Source organism: Macaca thibetana, chromosome 15 (assembly GCF_024542745.1).
Source record: "Macaca thibetana thibetana isolate TM-01 chromosome 15, ASM2454274v1, whole genome shotgun sequence".
Taxonomy (NCBI): Eukaryota; Metazoa; Chordata; class Mammalia; order Primates; family Cercopithecidae; genus Macaca; species Macaca thibetana.
The window spans coordinates 99,765,707-99,786,944 of NC_065592.1; the positions used below are offsets into that span (position 1 = coordinate 99,765,707).

Below are 21,238 nucleotides of genomic sequence, written 5' to 3' on the forward strand. Positions count from 1 at the left end.
CAGGCTGCTGTTCACTCCTCCGCCGCAGTAACACAGACATTCGCCCACACACGCCCAACCTAATGTCTCCTTAATGTTCCTCTTCTCATCTCACCACACCCTGCGCTGCCAGGGATTCCGCTGCTTCCCTCTGCTCTTTTTGTTTTCCAAGTCACACACCAGGGCCCCTGCATTGTGGGATGTGTGTACTTCCCCTTCCTAAATGCTCCTCTGCCCCAGGGCACTGGACCCCCTGCCCTTTAGAAGGAGCTGGGGGAGGAAGAATCCTCAGTGAGTATTGGGTGCAGTCCCCATATTTGCCCAAGACCAGACTGCCGGGTGCCATAAGCAGGAGTTGCGTAAAGAGTCAGGCTTTGCTTTAGGCCTGTGGAGTATTTTAAGTGAGATTTCTTCAGTTCCCTCACTCCCTGCTCCCGATGCCAGACCTAGCACCTCCCTGCTGAGGAAACCGTTTGATTCACATTTCATGAAATACTCAAGAAGGAAAATGCATCAGCTAATGAGGTATGGTTGCAATGTTACGGCTGCAGTGAAATACTACCATTCGGGTACTTGCCGGCCTGAGAGTAGGTTGACCATCCAGCCTGTGTGGGAGAGTCCTGGGCCCACAGATTAGAGCTTTGCTGACAGAGGGTGATTCTCTGAGGAGACCAAGTGGTGCTTTAATGTGTCAGCCCAGCTCAGGCCCCGAGGCTGGAAGAGAGCCTCATTTCCTGGAGATCATCCAGAGGTTAGCAAACCGTGGCCCACAGGCCATATCCCACTGCTGGTTTTTGTAAATGAAGTCTTACTGGGACACAGCCATGCCTAAGGTTTGTATTGGCCTTGGCAGCTTCCATGCCAGGTGTCAGAGCTGAGCAGCTGTGACAGAGACCATATGTGCCACGGAGCCCAAACACCTCCTCCCCTGGCCCTTGACGGAAAGTGTTTGCTGACCGCTGGGGCTAGGATGTCGCCTCCCTGAATGCACTCATGTTATCGGGATGTCATTCCCTCCCCAGAAGTAGTAGGTCTGATTTGTGCAGTCGGGGGGCGCCCAGCTCTGTGCTTTCTCTGCAGGCTGAGTTATTACCAAGTACTCCGCAAGGGGTGAGGCCCGTTTCTAGGGCACCTGGTCACCCACCGCAAACGCACACACCATACCCACTTCACCCTGCTGTGCCTGACTTGTTAGATCTCGTGGGCCATTGTCAAGCCTGCCCAGCCATGCTTGGGCACAGGTTCCAGTTACTCCCTAATAGAGCATTTATATGCATTTTCAAGACGAATAAATATTTCTGTCCTGTGTGTGGCCTCATGAAAGACCCAGCCAGACCATGACTGAAGATGCCAGCAGCTGATGCTGTTGCATCTACCGCAGTGCAGGCTGGGGCTGCTGAAACGTGCGGCCCCCTCTGTGGGGTCCCTCCATGAGCCGCAGGGCCCTCTGCCCTTCCCCACGACAGCTGCATCGGTGGTCCCCGCCAGGCTCCTCCTCAGGTCCCTCCGTGCACCTCCTCGCTCTCTCGCTTCCCACCGTAGGAGAAGCGTCCTCTGTCCCCAAGCCCCTCCACGATGCCCAGAGCTAACCTGCGAGGCGGGTGCGGCTCTTTCTGCCGCCTCCTCAGTCACTCCGCACACACCCGGGGCGCTGTGCGAGCAGGGAGTCCGGGGGCACAAGACAGGCGCGCGCCCCTTAGGAGACTTCAGGAAATGGGAAAGGGAGGCTGACCCGAGAGTCACAGCCGTCAATTACAGTCACCGAATGGGCGAATGGGACCGTGTGGTGACAGAAAGGAGCGGGTCCTGAGGGCGTGACAGGGGCTGGGGGCGCCCCTGTGGGAGGCAACGCTAGAACCTGCAAGCCACGCCCGGTGCTCAGAGGGGCAGAGTCCTGGGAGGATCGCCCTATTCAGGCCGGGGCTCGGCGGCCTCCGGTGTCCTCCCGCGGTGGGAGCGCAGTGGCTGGAGCCGGCGCCGAGGCCCGGGAGATGGGAGAGTGAGCAGAGCTGGGTGTGCCTAGCCTTCTCCCAATGCACCGCCCCCCGACCCCCCCACCCTCCCCCCGGCCAACTGGGGCTTCCTCTCCCATGGGGCCGAGGAGACCCTCCAGACTGGAGCGCCTTACTGGGGACGCTGCCTTCAGAAACACTGACCACACCATATCCCTCGGTTTAAGTTTCCTAGCAGCCACATGGAAGGAGGAAAAAGAGACAGAGGAAATGAAGTTCAATAATATATTAGCACGAGATAATACAAATATTATGCTAAGCTGTAAATCAATAAATTTATTTATTGATTTATTATTTGTATATATTCATGGGGTACAAGTGCAGTTTTCTCCATTGGTATATTACATTGGGGTGAAGTCAGGGTCTTCAGCCTGTCCATCACTGGAGCAAAGCACATTGTACCCACCAGACTCCCATCCTCCAGGAGCCTCCCTCCCCCTCACCCCTCCAAGTCCCCACTGTTCATTTTCCACACACAGCTTCCCTGTGTACACATCATTTGGCACCCACTGTAAGTGACAGCATGTGATATTTGGTTTTCTGTGTCTCAGTTGTTTCACTTAGGATAATGGCCTCCATTTCCATCCATGTTGCTGTAAAGGACATGATTTCCTTTTCTTTTTTCTTTCTTTTTTTTTTTTTTTGCTTTTTGTTTTTTTTGAGAGGGAGTTTCATTCTATCGATAGGCTGGAGTGCAGTGGACTGATCTTGGCTCATTGCAACCTCTGCCTCCCAGGTTCAAGCGATTCTTCTGCCTCAGCCTCCCGAGTAGCTGGGACTAGAGGCGCGTGCCACCACGCCTGGCTAAGTTTTGTATTTTTAGTAGAGACGGGGTTTCACCGTGTTGGCCAGGATGGTCTCCATCTCCTGACCTTATGATCCGCCTGCCTCAGCCTCCCAAAGTGCTGGGATTACAGGTGTAAGCCACCGCACCCAGCCTGATTTCCTTTTCTTAATGGCCAAGTAGTATTCCGTTGTGTATATATACCACAATTTTTAAGTCCAGTCCTCTGTTGATGGACAGTTTGATTCCCTACCTTTGCTATTGTGAATAGTCCTGCAGTGAACATACAAGTGCAGGTATCTTTTTCATATAATGATTTATTTTCCTTCAGGTAGATACCCAGTAGTGGGGTTGCTGGAACAAATGGGAGTTCTATTTTTAGTTATTTGAGAAGTTGCCATGCTGTTTTCCATAGAGGTTGTACTAATTTATGTTCCCACCAACAATGTATAAAAGTTCTCTTTTCTCTACATCCTCTTCAACATCTGTTATTTTTTGACTTTGTAATAATGGCCATTCTGATTGGTGTTGATACCTCATTGTGGTTTTAACTTGCATGTCTCTGATGATTGGTGATGTTGAACATGCTTTTCATGTTTGTTAGCCATTTGTCTTCTTTTGGAAAATGTCTCTTCATGTCCTTAACCCACTTTTAAATGGGATTATTTGGTGGTTTTCGTTGTTGTTGTTAAGTTGTTTTAGTTCCTGGTACATTCTGGATACTAGTTCCTTGTTGAATGTAGAGTTTGCAGTATTTTCTCTCATTCTGCAAGTTGTCTGTTCACTCTGTTGATTATCTCCTTTGCCGTGCAGAAGCTTTTAGTTTAAGTCCTGTTCGTCTATTTTTAGTTTTGTTCCCTATGCTTTTGAAGTCTTAGTCATGAATTATTTGCCTAGACCCATGTTTAGAAAAGTTTTCCCTGAGTTTTCCTCCAGTATTTTTATAATTTAAGATCTTCCATTTAAGTCTTTAATCTATCTTGAGTTGACTTCTGCAAATGGTGAGAGAGAAGGATACAGTTTCATTTTTCTGCAAATAGATACCCAATTTTCCCAGCACTCCTTATTGAAAAGGGTGTCCTTTTTCCAGTGTATGTTCTTATCAATTTGTCAGAGAGCAATTGACTGTAAGCATGTGGCTTTATTTCTGGGTTCCCTATTCCTTTCTGTTCCATTGTCTGTTTTTAAGTGGGTACCATGCTGTTTTGGTTACTGTAGCCATCTAGTGTAATTTGAAATTAGGCAGTATGATGTCTCCAGCTTTGCTCTTTTTGCTTAGGATTGCTTTGGCTATTTAGGCCCTTTTGTGGTTTCATATGAACTTTAGAGCTGTTTTTTCTAATTCTGTGAAAAATGAGGTGGGTATTTTGATGGGGATTGCATTGAATCTATAGATTGTTTGGGGCAGTATGGTCATTTTAACAATATTAATTCTTCTCATCTACAGTTTGTTTCGTTAGTGTTTTTTAGTTTGCCTCGTAGAGATCTTTCACCTCCTTGGTTAACTATATTCCTGGAATTTTTTTTTTTTTTTTTTTTTTTGGTACCTGTTGGAGATGGGATTGCCTTCCCGATTTGGGGCTAGATCGTCATTGGTATGTAGAAACTCTACTGATTTCTGTATGTTAATTTTGTATTCTGAAATTTTACTGAATTAATTTGTTAACCCTAAGAATTTTTTGGTGACGTCTTCAGGGTTTTCTAGATATAAAATCATATCATCAGCGAACAGGGATAACTTGACTTCCTCTTTTCCAGTTTGGATGCCTCTATTTCTGTTGCCTAATTGATCTGGCGAGGGCTTCCAGTATTCTTCAATTATTGAGATCTTTCACATTCTTTGGTTTATACAAAGCTTTCCTTCTGTGCACTCACAGTGCGTCCTTACTCCCCAGGTTTCAGGCTGAGTCAAGGCCTGGGGAGGGGCCTCTGGTCTTCCTGGAAGGCCCAGCACCCACGCCTTCCTCCCACCCTCCAGAAGCAGTTCCATCTACCTCTCCTTCAGAACCACCAGCGCCCCCTGCTGCCACCTTCCCACTCCACTGAGTCCTCAGCCAGGGTGACCTGAATGAGGCTGCACATACTGTCCCCTCTTTGTCCTTGCCTCCCTCACTCCTGCACCCTCCACTGTCTTGTCTTCCACTTCACACAGCCCTCAACAGAGTCCGCACTGACCTCTTGACAGCTTTCCTTCTAAACTTTCTTACTATAAAATAAAACATAAATAGAAAAAAGCACATAAACCAATATAAAGCTTAGTGGGTTTCTATAAGACAAACACCCTTGAATTCCACGCAGGTCAAGAAATAAAACTTTCCCAGCCACCCCGAAGCCCCCATGAGCCTGGCCCAGCTGTTGCCCCGGCCCCTGTGATCCCTCCCTGACTCAAAGCCAGCTCTTCCTTTTGCGTCCTTGTCATCTTTCCACCCAAGTCCCAACTGCTGCCCTGAGCCTCTTTCACTGGATATCCCCAGGACTGGGCGCCCTTGGTGCTCCCTGACACTCTCCTGCCTGGGATGAGAAAGTCCCCACATCCTGCTTCTCCCCAGGCCTCTGCTTCCTGCTAGTCCACCCTGCAGTCCAGCCTCTCCCTTTCCATCCCCCCAGTCCTCTCTGGCCCCCAGACTTGCAGCTGCCCAACACTGAGTCCCATGCTCAGGTCTCTGGTCCTTGCTTGCCCCTGAGTGCCAGCCTCACACAGCACCTTCAGCGGCCCCTGGCCTCCCCACACCAGGGCCCCTCCCTCCAGTTCTGTGCTTCCTCTTCCCCAGTGTTCAGCCTCTGCAAAGGGCTTCAGCACGTGTCTGTCACGCTGCCCAGGATCACAGAAACCCTCCTTATTCTCTCCTCACCTGTTTGCATCTAACCCGCAGCCTACTAAGTCTCCTCCCAATTCTCCATGACCACGAAGCACCCGCCCATCCAGCTCCCACCTGGTTAAGGGCATCACCCTTAACCTTAGTCTCCTCCCGACCAGTGGGACTCTTAGCCCGGCCCTGCACAGTAGCCTCCCGCCCCTTGGGACCAGTCCATCCCAGCCCTACCTTTATCTTTCTAGAAATGCCAGCCGCTTGGTGGTCTCCACTTTCACCTCCATCTGGGGCTCCTGTGCCTTCAGGATGTGACCTCCGCAGCCTCTGCCCAGCCTCCCCTGCCCCCTGCACCCCTTCAGCTGTGGCCGGGTCCTGGGAAGCCCCTGCCGGCTCCCCCATCATGGAGTTGGCACCTGTTAATCTTTCACCCTGGAGTTCCCCATTTCCCCCTTCACCCCCTGCGCATAGTATGCCCACAGCGTCAGCACACACAGGCACGCATCTGTCTGCCCACTTCTGCCCTGAGGCTACCTGATGCCCTCTGCCTTCAGAGTCAGAGAGACTTGGAATGCCTGCTACGGGCATGCGGGCACACAGCCCATAACATTCGGGGAGGACTCCGTGGCACCCACTCCTCCTCATCCATCAACATTCGCCTTCAGCCCGGGAAACCTCCTCTGTCCCAGCCTCTCCCGCATGTGTGATTCGCCCCTGTGGGCTGCTGGTCTCTTTGCCTTCCTTGCTCTATTAGAAGTGTATCCTGACTTCTCCTAGGAGGAATGAGCCCTTGGGCAGGGGTCACAGGGAATTCATTGCTGCCTCCTAAGTGGGCTCCCTGCTTCCACCCTTACCTGTCCACAGCCGGGTCCCCAGACAGCCGCCTGGTCAGACATAAGTCAGATCTTGTCCTCCTTGCTCAGATGCTGTAGCAGCTTCTCATGGGGATCAGAGCCCTTCAAATGGGGGCTTCCCCAAGGATCTGCCCCTGACATTGCCTCCCTGACCCCCATCTCCTGTTCTGCCTCCGCCCCTCTCCCTCCGCATCAGCCCCATGAGCTTCCTTGAGGTTCTTCAAACGTGCTGGCCATCCACCGCCCCAGGCCATCCACCGCCCCAGGCCATCCACCGCCCCAGGCCTTTGCACTTGCTATTCTTGGGCCTGAGCAGCTCTTCCCCAGGTATCCATGTGATTTGCTCTCTCACCTTCTGCAGCTTTTGACTCGAGCTTCACCTTCTCAGGGAGGACTTTCTGGACCACCCTAGTTTAAATCCTATCCCTCCCCCACCCCCAGGATAGCCCCTCCTCTCCCCTGCCCCATTTTTCTTCATAGCACCTATCACCACCTGACCCACTGTATTTTACTCACCTATTTGTTTCTTGTCGGCCCTCCCCACTAGATTCTGGATCCCAAGAAGACAGGGACTTTTGCTGGTTTTATTCACTGCTGTTTCCATAGGCCTGTGCATAATAGGCACTCAGTAAATACCTGCTAGATGAAAGTACGAAGGAAGGAAGGAAAAAATGAATGACACCATAGTCCAAGCAGGACATGGAGTGTTTGTTGGCCGAGTACTAAGTAGATGAACCCTTATAATTCTGTAGGGTAACAAAAAAATCCACATTTTCCCCGACACTATCTAAAGATGTTTAAATGACTGTGCACATTCTTTTAGATCATCTTTTCACTGGGGGTTACACAAATAGGTTTCCCTGTCAGTGCTTGCCCCAGTTGAAACCCCATCTGTTCTGTTGCAAAGCATATTACTCGTGTCACTAGAAGTCCTGACCGTGAGCACTTCCCCAGACAGCAATAAGCAGCGTGTCTGTGACGGGCAGGCTCCTAAAACTGGCTGGCCTGTGGGGCTCTGGCTTCTTGAATACAATAAGTGAAGTGGCCTTTCACCTTTCCATGGATTTCTTTCTGTGTCATGTGACCAACTTGGGAATCACTGCCCACAGTCTAGAATGTAGTGTGGGAGGCTGCTGGTGCACAAGAGACACCGTGATTTCTGGACCCAACTCACTCTTCTGCAGCCACTTGGTCCCCAAGGCTCACGTTGAGATGATGGACAGCTGAGTGCTGAGACACTTGGCCATCTTTCTATATATTTTCAGTGCATGCACTTCATTGAGCCCATGAGTCCTGTTGGTAAGGAGGAGGGCAGCAAATGTTAGTGTTGCTTTTGCAGCCTCCATCGGGGTATCCAGTAGAGCCAAGACCAAAACGCAGAGATCTGACTTCTGCCCCTTTCCCTCTCAGACAGAAGGCCAGGTAGTTAGGGCAAGTCTCAGCTCTTCTACGAATAATTTCTGACACTGCTTGCTTCTTCCGTGCCTAGCACTGTGCTGGTTCTTTGCATTTGGTTTTCTCTCACCTGCTCAAGAACCTGTGCAAGGAGGGTACCATTTTCCATTGTGCAGATGAGGAAACCCAGGCCTGGGAAGGCCGAGTGACCAACCACATAGCTGGTGAGGGATGGGTTCAGGACTTCAAACTGGGTCTTCTCCCAACTTCAAACTGTCTCCTGCACTGCCAGGCATTTCTGTTGAAAGTCTGAATAGTGTCCTTTAGAGCAACATGTTTTGCAAGCTGGAAAGTGCAGCGCAAATGTGAGGAAACATTTTTATTTATTTTTATTTAGTTTTTGAGATGGAGTCTCGCTGTGTCGCCCAGGCTCGAGTGCAGTGGCACGATCTCGGCTCACTGCAACCTCTGCCTCCCAGGGTTCAAGAGATTCTCATGTCTCAGCCTCCTGAGTATCTGGAATTACAGGCACCCGCCACCAAACGTGGCTAATTTTTGTATTTTTAGTAGAGAGGGGGGTTTCACCATGTTGGGCAGGTTGGTCTCAAACTCCTGACCTTGGGTGATGCACCCACCTCAGCCTCCCAAAGTGCTGGCATTACAGGCATGAGCCACCATGCCTGGCCATGAGGAAGTATTGTTGATGGTGGTTCTCTTGATTTTGAAGAGGTTGAACAGTGGAGAGTTCAGCCTGTCGGTGAAAGGCCTGTGACTGTGTTTTGTGTACATCTGAGTTCTACAAGAGGAACATCCTATTCAGATGTGTCGGGGGCAGGAAACTTCAGTCAAGGCTCGGATTTCTTCTAACTAGGGCAGTGGTTCCCAAACCTTGCTGCATAATAGAATTACCTGGGAGCCCAGGATGTACCCCATACTGATGACAGCAGTGTCTGTGTGGGAGCCGGGCAACAGGATATTTTCAAGTTTTACAGGTGATTCCAGAGTGTAATGGAGAACCCCTTCCCTTTATGGACTTTTCTTGTGTCCGTAAAGAAACTAGAGTATTTGGCATGGATCCCTGGTTGGAGATGCAGTGTCTGTTAAGGCACCTATTTCACCCCCAAAGCAAGCTTGAAGCCCTAGCCTGCCCACTGGGGGATATTTCAGGAATTTAAAAGAACAGAGAGAGATGGGCAGTTCTGACTGCATAGCAAGCCTCCTCCGGAGCAGCCACCTGGGCTTCGACTGGCAGCCTAAGATAGTGGTTCTCAGCAGGGCAGTTTTGACCCCCGACCCCCAACAATTGTCAATACCTATTTGGTTGTCACAACTGGGAGTTGGGTGCTACTGCCACCTAGTGTGTAGAAACCGGAGATGCTACTAAAATTCCTAAGAGGCACAAGACAGGCCCAGCAACAGAGAATTGCCTGGTGCAAAATGTCAGTGTTGGCAAGATTGAACAACACTATCGAATGGGACCCCAGGCATATGACTCCAGGAGTGACTTGGGTTGAGGAATTGAGAGGTTGCTGTTATGTAGATTTTGGATATCCCTAAGCTTCTACAGGGATGCAACTTTGTTATTGATACACATTGATAGATAAACCAAATCCTTACTTTTTTATTTAAAAAAAAAAAAATTCGTTTTTATTTTTTTACATTGCTTTTCATCTTTTCTACTTTTGCATTTTTAGTGATCTCTAAAACTGCAACAGAATAGCCCCTACATGTCCCGTTTCTCCCCGGTGGCAGGGGAACAGTGACAGCTTCTGCCTCCCAGGGGTGACTTTGGGGACTGAGGCTTGCAGAGCACTGAGAGCTGGGTCGGGCATGTATCATGAGGTGGTGTTCAATAAATACTTGCTGTCATCATGTATGTTCATGGTGTAGATACAGAAACAAATTTATTCCGTGTGAAACTGCAGCCTATGAAAAGTCTGTAAGTGAAAAGCAAGCATAAAAGTACTCTGGACTCTTACTTCCTTGTTTTCTGTTCACCAAAAAATCTTTCAATCAAAATTGCCTGTCAAACTAAGTATTTCCTTTGAAATGCACAGTAATTACCAGGAGCCGGTATCATGCAAGGACTGGGTTTATCCCTGTAAGGATTGTAACACAGTAGCTTGCACTAACTAGAATTTGGCACCCAATGAGAATCTTTACTGTCTGCGCGATGGGAGATTGGAGAGAGGGGTTCAGGACAGCGAGGAACCATTCAGCTGAGGAGGCAGTTGAGTTGTGATTAAACCTGTGGACATGAAAGGTGTCGCTATTGGGCAGGAAGACACCAGCATGTGTTTTGTTCCTGCTTCTCATCTTCCTGTGCTATACAATCAAGTGAAATAAGGATTGCACAGCCAGAGAAACACACCAGGACATTGTCCACCTGGCTTGCTTCTCACACCTGCTATGCTTGTTTCTGCCTCAGACCCACGGAATTGGGGTATGGAACACACACAGCTCTCCTTTTCAGAGAAAAGAAACTAACGCATTTTTCTCCAACAGGATGGAAAGACGGCAGAAGATCTTGCTAGATCGGAACAGCATGAGCACGTAGCCGGTCTCCTTGCAAGACTTCGAAAGGTGAGAAATTCTGTTCATGGGTCTGAAGTTCTCTACCCGTGTTTATGTGAAAAAGTCTCAGTCTTTTTCCTTATTTGAGAATGAACAAAATGAGGCTCTAAACAGCAGGTTTTAGGAACAGTGGTGTCTGTCCTGTGGTTTGCATGTCAGTCGGTATAAATGCATCAGCTCCCTATCAGTTTTCTTCTCTGTTTGGACTTGGAAATCATTTCGCCTGTTTGCAGTTGCTGTGTCTGGTTTTCCTCCTCCCTCTCTCTCTGTAATAAACCACTCCCACAAAGTAGTGGGGCATCTCTCTGTAATAAACCACTCCCACAAAGTAGCGGGGCATGAGGACGCTGACTCTGCCTCTTTCCTTCTTATGTTTGAGCTCCGAGATAGCTGTTAAGCTCCTGTTTATCAAACATTGTTGCTCTAAGGCTTAAAGAAACATGACAAGAATAAGTAAAGGCAGGTGGTGTACCCTTTCCAGCCTACAGCATAACAGTTGTGTCAGGAGACTTCACAATAGCCGTATCCTTTAATCTAGGAACTCTATTTTATGCTTAAAGATGTTTGCCGCAGTATTATTTATAATACAGTAATAAAAATTGGGAACATCAGATAACCCATAGTAATGTCTAGTAAAGGGTCCTATAGTCATAGAATAGAATGGCTTTGGCCTTTTAAATATTTTTAAGGAGTTTTACTAATAGGAGTTAGAGGGGTGTGGGCTTCAAAGGAGAAGACAGATTGTGTATACGTAATAATCTCTACTATGTTAAAATGCATAGAAAGAAAATGATAGAAGTGATGTTTTTCGATTTTGCTATTATACTCATCATTTTCTTCTTTAAATATTATTGAAAATTTTTAAAATTACTCTTTTTTAAAAAATGTATAGCAATAGTAATCTTTTTTTTTTTTTTTTTTTTTTTTTTTTTTTTTTTTGAGACGGAGTCTTGCTCTGTCGCCCAGGCTGGAGTGCAGTGGCCGGATCTCAGCTCACTGCAAGCTCCGCCTCCCGGGTTCACGCCATTCTCCTGCCTCAGCCTCCTGAGTAGCTGGGACTACAGGCGCCCGCCACAGCGCCTGGCTAATTTTTTGTATTTTTTAGTAGAGACGGGGTTTCACCGTGGTCTCGATCTCCTGACCTTGTGATCCGCCCACCTCGGCCTCCCAAAGTGCTGGGATTACAGGCGTGAGCCACCGTGCCTGGCTGGTAATCATTTTTTTAAAAATGCAAACTAGGAATAAAATGATAATTCAGTTGGTTTAAGTGCTTGCTGAGAAGATAATGTCCAAAATATGCTCCAGATATCCCACAAAGTTCTTGTTGTATAGACTGAGAAGTGCCTGGGGGAGAAGTGGTGAGGTCATAACCTTCACAGCCCCTGAAGTTTGAGTTTTCATACTTGTCCTGTGGTCTTGCCAGGGGCAGGCAGGCCACAGATTGGGATAATTTCTTTCCTTATGCAGAATATAGACTTGGAGAGACACACTTCATATATGCATATTAAAACCCCTTGGAGTTGACCTGGCAAGGGTAAAATCATGGGTGACTGATTTTCACACCCTTCTGCTTTGGATTCTGAGAACTGGCCTCAGAGGCACTGAGCAGATGTTGATAAACTCTGAGAGCTGCGATTCAGTCTCCCCTTTGTCCTGGAAAGTGCAGAATGAGATCAGTCAGGTAAAATTTCCCTAGCCTTACTCACCTGTTCTTACCAGAAATTCATAAATTACAATGATGGGCTTAGTGATTTCTTACTCTGTACCATTATGGACTGTGTCCTTATGCCTGCAAATTTGGACTAGAAACTCAAGGGAAACCTTTTTGTTTACAGGCAAAACAAGCAGGGGCAGGGGCAAGGGAGAGCCCGTGAGTGGTTAGTATTCAAGAATGAGCCTTTCTATAGAGTTTCCTGAGTTTAAAATTCGCTATCTTTGAAGCAGAGGACCAGCCACACCAAACACAACGCAAGCTCCGATGTGCAGCCTCTGGCTTTTGCCAGATTGCACAGCAGGGGGCCCTGCATTGGGCACAGAATCTCACGCCTACAGGCTGGTGTGCATCCGTTACCCAGGCAGCATCCATTGATAGTGAAAGGAGACGAGAAGTCTGGTTTTTGCACAGGCTAAAAGAGCACAGTTTTTTTTCCTGTTAGTTATCAGGTCTCTGTTATGGTCCACTAGTAGGAAGAAACACTATAAGGAAGGGCGAAAGGCTTCTTCAACAGGCCTGACAACTTTACTGAGTGCAGAAGCCTGCTAGGTCAGATGTGCTCAGGTTTCCACCCGGAGAGGCTGCACACCCAGCTGTAGCACCTCGCACCTGGCTTGCGTCCCTGAGTCCCCATGCCGTGCCCTCCCAGGTGTGTGAGGCCCTGGCTCGGCTCACACAGCACCAGCACTTCCACCACTACCGCCCTCTGGAAAGCTGCTCACCACATTCGCTCTCAGCTTCGAGTGCTGTTGACCATCTAAGGAACTGTATCACAGAGCAGGGGCCGGGGGACCTGCAGCCAGCTCATTGTGAGGCAGACATTCAGTTGCAGCACGTTGACCTGCAACACCCCATCGGGTCACTCGGGACACCCGCCTCATGCAGAGGGAGGAGGCATCTCGTGGGGCTGGCTGTGTTCTGTTGCCCATGGCCCCTTAGCAATGGTTCGTTCTTTGACTTCAAAGTAGATTACTGTGCGAGATGCGAACCCACATGTGCCCTTCCAGAACGAGTCTGAAAACAGTGCTCAGAAAAAGGACGGAGGGAGAGCAGTGTTGCACGAGCTGGGGATGGTCGGACAGGTGGGTGGGAGGTCCTTCTCCCGTCCTCTGTCCCTGTTTTCTGCAGTCCACTTAGATGACTGACATAGTGAGGAGGAGAGATGCAAAGCACCGGGCTGCGGAGCTTCCTCCAAATCCTAAGCGAAAGGGGCTTGTTCCCATTTAGAATTCTGAATTTCTGGGGACGGGCTCTCGCCTTGTCTCAGTTTGGGATTTTCTTTTCTTCCATCCATTAGTTCCTTTGCTTTTGGTGCCTAGATTTTTAAAAGAGATGGGAAGTGGACTATTACAGCTATAAAATACGAAATACAAAAATATAAACTATATCATGTTTTATAAAATATATTTTATGAAATACAAAAAACTATAAAATGCAAAATGTTATTTTTGTATTTTAGTAAAATATTATTTTGTATTTTACCATTTTCCTGTGGTCTTTTTTCTCTAAAGGAGAGGTCAAGGAAAAGAATAGTCACTTTTTTTTTTCTTTCTTTCTTTTTTTTTTTTTGAGATGAGGTCTTGCTCTGTGGCTCAGGCTGGAGTGCAGTGGCGCAATCAGGGCTCACTGTGGCTTCAAACTCCTGGGTTCCAGTGATCCTCTTGCCCCAGCCTCCCAAGTAGCTAGGACTACAGGCACATGTCTCCACACCCACCTGGCTCATTTTTAACATTTATATTAGCAACAATGTCTCAATACATTGTCCAGGCTCTCTCTAACTCCTGGCTTTTAGTGATCCTCCTACTTCGGCCTCCCAAAACAGTGGGATTACAGGCGTGAGCCACTGCACCTGGCCAGCATAGTCATCTTAAAGCCCTAGTTAAAGGACAACATCCCCCTTAGCACCCAGAATCCAGTGAAAAGTCCCCCCTCATCTTTATGTTGAAACAAAATACAGAGTAGTGCCTGAGAGCACAGACTGGAGGTCAGATGGCCTGGGATCCAACTCCACTTCCACCACGTTCTAGCTGGGTGAGCTAGCAAGTTGCTCAACAGCTCTGTGCCTCAGTGTCCCTGCTTGTCAAGTGGTTGAGTCTGCTGCTGCCTCCCATGACCGTGATAAGGGTTGGATGGGTCAATGTAGATGATGTCCCTCGCACAGTGCCTACACACAGTAAGCACCACGTGTTTCCTGCTATTGTTGGAATCCTGCAGAGCACGCTGGAACAGCTGTGAGGTGCAGCAGTGGCCCCTGTGGCTGGGCACCCTGAGTGTCATTTGTGATGACAGCCACCACTGAGTCCTCAGTGTGTGTGGTGGGCACTGTGATTTCAGAACATGCCCAAGGTTTACAGAGGGGAACGTTGCTGCAGGAAACCTGGTTTCAAAGAGGTGACAACATGCTAATCAGTGCAGACCTGAGGTCCCGACCTCACCTGGAAGTACCTGCTATCTGCTTTTAATCAGTGGGCTCGGGGGCTCCAGGGCAGATTCCTGGCCAGGTGGGATGCATCCTTTCCACACTGGCTACTGTACCTGTGCTGAGCCTCCCTGCTTTGTAGTGCGCAGGGATCGCCTTCCTGTGAGGAGGCCCAGGGTTCTGATTCCCTCAGAATCTTCTAGATGCTGTGTTCAAGGAGCCCCTGGAACTTGTTTGTCTTCATCATCCCTCAGTGGGCTCTTAACGTTAGCTCGTCATTAGCCAGAACAGGAGGAGTTGTCTGCCAAGCATTGCTAATCATGGTCTTTCTTCCTTGTGTATGAATATGAATCCCCATGCAAGTAACTGCTTGGCACCTGGACACACCTGGTACTGGAATTTGGTTATTGGAAATGATTGAGCTGTCGCAGCGGCTTCCTTGGAGAATGCATTGCTGAGGATTGTGGTGGGAGCCCAGGAGCAGGCAGTGCCTGCCGAGGACACCAGGAAGGGGACTGAGCTGCAGTTCTAACTCAGGTCACCTGGAGGAGGAGACAGTGGGGTACAAGATAGGGGAGGGGAAGGGAAGAAGAAGTCATTCACCCTGCAGAGCGTCTTAGGACCATTTTCCTTTCCATGTCATTTCTCCTCGATATTCCCCAGTGTTTCTCACTGGGTGCTGTTGGCAGCTTGGGTGACTGGGAGGTCCTGTCCTTGCAGGATGTTTCTTGTCCCTGGCCTCCAAGCATCTAACACGCTAGCGTTCCCTACAGCGGTATTATGAAAACCAAAAGAATGCCTCCACACATTCTCCCTCAACCCCTACGATGCTACCACACTCTGCAAGAACCACTGCGGGTTGATCCAAAGCACAGTCCTGGGGAGAGGTCTGTATCTGGGACAGCTGAGGATGGTGGCCCTACATTGCCTGCCATTTTATTTGGTTTCCAAACGGGCCAGTTGAGCAAAAGAAATACTTTCTATCTGTGCTCTCAGCTCTCATCAGTTGACATTGCCTAGGAATATGTCTTTAAACTATATTTGCTAGGGAAGCAATGGGATTTGGCATCTGGAAATAGAACCAAAATCATCCTGTTCTCCCACAGCAGTGGAAGATGTGCAGGGGAGAGGGACTGGCTGTTTTCATCACTGGACAGTTCAGGGGGCAGGAGCACGGAAGGTGGCTGAGGCCGAGGCCAAAGCTCTTGGGGAAGAAGGAACCGGGGGCAGGGCTGAGCTGCATGGGATCGATTCTGACCCACTTCCACATTAAGTGAACCAGGGCAGTGGTGTGCAGGAGCCTCTGGTGCTGGCCCTGAGAGCCGAGCATGTCTTTCCAACCTGGTGACATCACACGGGGGTCTTGAAATCAGCCAGGGTGGGAGCATTTGCACCACAGGAATCAGAAATGCTAGAGATGACATCTGCTTCTCCCTACCAAAGGTTGCTGAGAGGTTCATCATTGTTTTGGGGGTCCCTGAGAGCCCCGCCTGGCTGTAGGTACCACCTTACGACAGAAGGAAGTTGTACCTTCTACTTCCTTGTGCTGAGTCAGTAACAAAGCCCCATGCAGCTGTCCAAACCTGCCTGAGGACTGTGTTGTTGCTCAGCCAAACCCAGTTCTCCTTCTAGAAGAAAGGAGGGACCCCTTCTATGGGAGAAGGATTGATCTAGATGTTATATCAGCATCCATGTTTACTATAATCGCTGCAAGTCCCATTCTTACCTGATTTTAAAATAAGAATTTCAAGGGGGTTGAGGAGTTGGCTTGTTTTTATTTTGTTTGGTCATCCTTCTAATCAGATTTTCCATAAACCTGAAATTAAAAGTAGGCTGGGTGCAGTGGCTCACGCCTGTAATCCCAGCACTTTGGGAGGCTGAGGTGGGCAGGTCACCTGAGGTCAGTAGTTCAAGACCAGCCTGGCTAACATGGTGAAAACCCGTCTCTACAAAAAAATTAAAATTAAAATACAAAAAAAAAAAAATTAGCCAGGGATCATGCTGCGTGCCTGTAGCCCCAGCTACTCAGGAGGCTGAGGCAGTAGAATCGCTTGAACCCAGGAGGTGGAGGTTGTAGTGAGCTGAGATCATGCCACTGCATTCCAGCCTGGGTGACAGAGTAAGACTGTGTCTCAAAAAAAAAAAAAAGTAGTTTGCTTTTCCTAAACCTAAGACCCAACAGTGAAGAAAGGTGGCCAGGAATATTTTGAAAAATGAAATCAGTTTGGGAGTTGCCCAGATGGAAAAATTCACCACCTGTAAACTGCATTTGCGTAATTAAGAGTTGCTGCACCATCCGTGCCGTCTCCCTGCACCCTGCCACGTGGGCGGGGCCACATGGCCTCTCAGTGCTCTTATCTGGCCTTCCCAGACAGTGAATGGTCTTCCCCATCAGCTTGCTAATGTTTAGTCCTCTTGTCTGATGAGAAAGTGAAAGCCAAGCTGCTAGGGAGAAAACAGTACTGGAAGAAAGAAAAGTAGAAATTAGGAGATTCACCAGGGCTTCAAAGAGCAATGCAGTTACCAAATGACATTCATTCACTCATGCACTGAAAAGGTATTTCCAGTGTCTACTGTAAGAGCTGTTCTGGGCACGGCAGAGACCACAGTGAACAAAATCAGCAGAACCCAGCCAGGAAACTGATAAGAGATATGCGTAAGGTCAAGGGGTGACAAACAATGGCCTACAACCCACCGCCTACTTCTGTAAATAAAGTTTTATTGAGACACAGCCACACACTCTTGTCTGTGGCTGGTGTTCATACATGGCAGAGTTGAGTTGCCACAGAGATCATCCGGCCCTCTACAGAAAGGGTTGCTGCCTCCTGGGGTAGGTGCCGTGCAGGGAACTGAAACAGGATGAAGTGAGATGAGAGGATGGTGGAGTCTGCTTTCACCTGGCTGATGAGGACCTCTCTGATGTGACACTGAAACCAAGACCTGAAAGCCAAGAAGAAGGAAGCAGCCCAAGGAAGGGCTGGAGGAAGGCAGAGGAATAGGGAGTGCAAAGGGCTGGGCAGTGAAGGGTTGGAGGAGCTCAAGCATAAAACAACAAAGGAGGGTAACTGGGCTAGGGCCAGAGCATGTGCCTGGGGGTGCAGGCAGAGAACAATGCCCAACATGACCGGGAGGTGGCACAGCTTTATAGATGTCACCCAGGGGGTGAGGAGATTGGGTTTGGGCCAAGTGCAGGCAGGTGTGAGATCTGCCTTAGGTTTAGGAATTCCCCCGGCTGCTCAGACTGGAGCCTCAGGGTCAGGACGGGGAGCAGAGGGACCTGATAGGAGGCGATCTTGGCAGCCAGGGGAGATGTGTGGGGCTTGGACTGGGGCTGTCCAGGCTCTGTTACTTAGTGAGCCTTGGGCAAGAATACCAGGGAGGCTCCTACTCCTGTGTAAATATTTAAAGGATGTGATTAGAGCTAATACAGGTAAATATACTCTATCCTACACACGCGCGCGCGCACACACACACACACACCCCCTTATGACCACCGGGAAGGTTCTGAGTCAGAATTCTGCACTCCTTGGAGTTCGGTTCTGCCTTCTCCTCTCCCCTGCCTGGTCTTGCCCACACCGTGGATGCCCCGGGGTCTCCTGAGTACCCTCCAGCCACACCCACAGACCTAAGGGGCACACACTGGAGAGCACTTCAAGCCATGAGCCAAAAATGTCGGTGGCACCACAGTCCCCTCTCCTCTCCCCCGGAGGTGTTGGCTGCACATGGCTCCCGCCTGGCCCAGCCAGGGAGGGCCCACCAAGCCCGGCCTTTGTGCCAGCCGGGTCTCAGGGCTGTCTTGTAAGTTGTGTTAGACACACACTGTGGAAGGACTACTGAACCCCCCCTCCAAATAAATCAGTCTGCCTACCACCTTCTAGACCTGACCTGGAGCCTCCTCTGGGTTGGAGACAGATCACTGGGTGGATGAAAGCTGCTTTCCCAGGGAGAGGCCTCTGGGCCCCAACCCGTCCCTACCCGCCATCTGGTAGTGAAGTGTGAAAACATGCCTCCACCAATGCGGGAGAGATTTCAGAAACTTTTTTCCAGGATGACTGCATTAAATTCGGATGTGCTTAGATTCTCCAAGATTCTTAGTGAGGATGAGAGGTCATCTTCCAGGATCAGCTGAGATTTCCTTATAAAGGGAAATACCTGGGGATATTTTGCTTCTCTTGGCCTTTCAAGATGATGGTGAATTCTATAAGTCTGGATCAGTGCCGTTTCCCAAAGACTTACTGAAGGGTGAGTGGGCCCATCTCAGCCAAGGCTGACAGCTCCTGGTGGAGGGGAGGGGGGTGCACCAAGGACAGGTGAATCCTTCCACAGAAATATTTTACTCCAAAGGGTGCCCTATTCAGGAGGTGCCTTCTGAGTGGGATGCACTGTGAGAGGCCTTCCTCGGATGGTCCTCAGTGCTGTGGGATTCACCTTCAGTGTGCATATCCCTGTCTATTCCTGTCTCCTCTGCTTCTGAGGAAACTGCCACCTCACTTTCAGTGTCCAGCAGTGGGAGGAAGACCTGGTGGCGAGTTCTGGCTTTACTCTGTCACCTTGGGCAAGTGCCTTGGCCTCTCTGAGCCTCGATTTCCTCATCTGAAAGGGAGGAAGATGGTATTAACCACAAAGGTTCCTTGGAGGTTTTCTTTTTTTTTTTTTTGAGACGGAGTCTCGCTCCGTCGCCCAGGCTGGAGTGCAGTGGCTGGATCTCAGCTCACTGCAAGCTCCGCCTCCCGGGTTCACGCCATTCTCCTGCCTCAGCCTCCCGAGTAGCTGGGACTACAGGCGCCCACCACCTCGCCCGGCTAGTTTTTTGTATTTTTAGTAGAGACAGGGTTTCACTGTGTTAGCCAGGATGGTCTCGATCTCCTGACCTCGTGATCCGCCCGTCTCGGCCTCCCAAAGTGCTGGGATTACAGGCTTGAGCCACCGCGCCCAGCTGGAGGTTTTCATAGGGAATGTGAGTGAAGGCATAGCATGAGCTGGAAGGCACCATGCATGTGGAAGTTACTGCTGCAGACAGGAAACACATCTGTCTCAACTCCTCCTGCTGCCTCCTCCCTCCTTCTCCATTTATTGGGCTGGCCCATGAAACAGGCAAACAGATAGCCAGGAGCTTCTGCCCCAGCATTGCCCTGCGTGGAATTTGAAGGAGTGAGCTGGACTGTCAGTACAGGGAAGTCACAGGCATAGCTTGGCCTCATACGCAGGAGCAAGTCAGCCTGCAGGTTCAGTCGCTTCTAGAAGCCTCTCACAGGGGCAGCGGTGTCTGTAGTTGACCATGGTTTGAGTCTGCTGAGAGTGGAAGGGCCTGTGGGACTCGTGGAGAAGGAATGAGCTTGCCCCGTTCCTGCAGACAGGACAGACGAGTGTGCTGAAGCTCAACGTGTCAAGATCCACAGGCACGAAACAGGAAGAAAGAGCTGCAAGCAGATTCGTGGCGCAGTTTCTTTACCAAAATGGGGCACCCGGGATCCAGTGACTGGATTTAACCAGGAACAGTTTTCTGCCTTCTCCCGATCTCAGATGAAGCAGACTCGGGCTGGTACCAAGAATCTCTGTGTGTGGGGAGCTGCGTGTCAGGGAATAGCTGAGGAAGTTTCATCTGCCCCTTGGGATGCTCACCTTGGAAGGTGACCACTGTTCAGCACAGTGGACGCATCTCAGGTGCTCATGCATGGCGTGGTGTGGGTACAGCCTTGGACTCACAAGGAAGACCCAGGGCTGCTGCGGAAGGCTGGAGTAGGCTGGGAGGTGGAATTGCTCCAGGGTCGGTGGCAGCCCAGCAGCATGGGCGCACCTGCTGCATGTGGCACTGGGGAAAATTCAGAGCCCCATTCCTTCCAGCTAACAGGTGCCACCCCCAGTGAGTAACTCATAATAGAATCTGTCCAGCGTTTTTGCTGATTCAGGTAATCAGTCAGGGACATTGCTGTCAAGACCCCCAGCCCTTTCCTTTCCCTGTGGTGCTCTGTCTCTGAACCTGTTGGGATTTGAGGTCAGAAGAAGACACCAGAGTAAGGACCACCTCATGTTCTACAGATCATCGTTCGGTGTCGTGACCTCCACCCCAGCTGCCCCAGCATTTTACAGCAAGCCTTGTGTCATGCTCCCTTGATCCTCATAAAGTAGAATTCATAGACAGGGGCGTACCTACTACACAGATAGTTTCAAAAGATCATTAGTGTGCCCTAACTGTAATACAACACAGACCTCGTGGGAGCATGCGCATAGTGAAATATGCTGGATGTCAGTATGCATGTGCTAGGACACAGGCAGGAGGAGACTGGGAAACCTGGCTGGTCCCTGCACCCACCCGCAGGGTCAGTGAGTGCAGCCCGCACAGACGCCCGTGGACACTGGAGGGCTGGGATGGCAGCTCCAATGCCACAGCATCGTGCTGAGCTGATGTACAGAAGTCGGAGACAGCACTCAGGAAAGAAAAGGAAAAAAGCAAAGTTTAATTGTTTGCCAGTCTGTAAAACAGCAGCGTTCGTGGATAACTCAGTATATATTAAATACTGCCCCCAAAACCCTCTGGATGATGTGTAAGATGTAAAGTTCTCAGCTCAGATGACTGTCAACAGGCTTTTCCCCTATATAAATGCTCATCAGATGCTCAGAAGTCAGGGGACCTGGGAGAATTCTTCGCTGTGAGGGGCATTTTGTTACACGGTGTCTGAACACACAGCCAGCTGCA

General features: G+C 49.6%; 1 protein-coding gene across 6 annotated transcripts in view; it reads left to right on the forward strand.

The window, feature by feature from the left end:
• DAPK1 (death associated protein kinase 1) overlaps nucleotides 1-21,238 on the forward strand; it is a 211,257-nt gene that overhangs the window by 159,390 nt on the left and 30,629 nt on the right. For all 6 annotated transcript variants that reach the window (XM_050760947.1, XM_050760945.1, XM_050760946.1 and 3 more), the window contains one exon: nucleotides 10,340-10,417. In XM_050760947.1, the coding sequence (XP_050616904.1) occupies nucleotides 10,340-10,417 (78 nt within the window). The remainder of the gene's footprint in view (nucleotides 1-10,339; nucleotides 10,418-21,238) is intronic.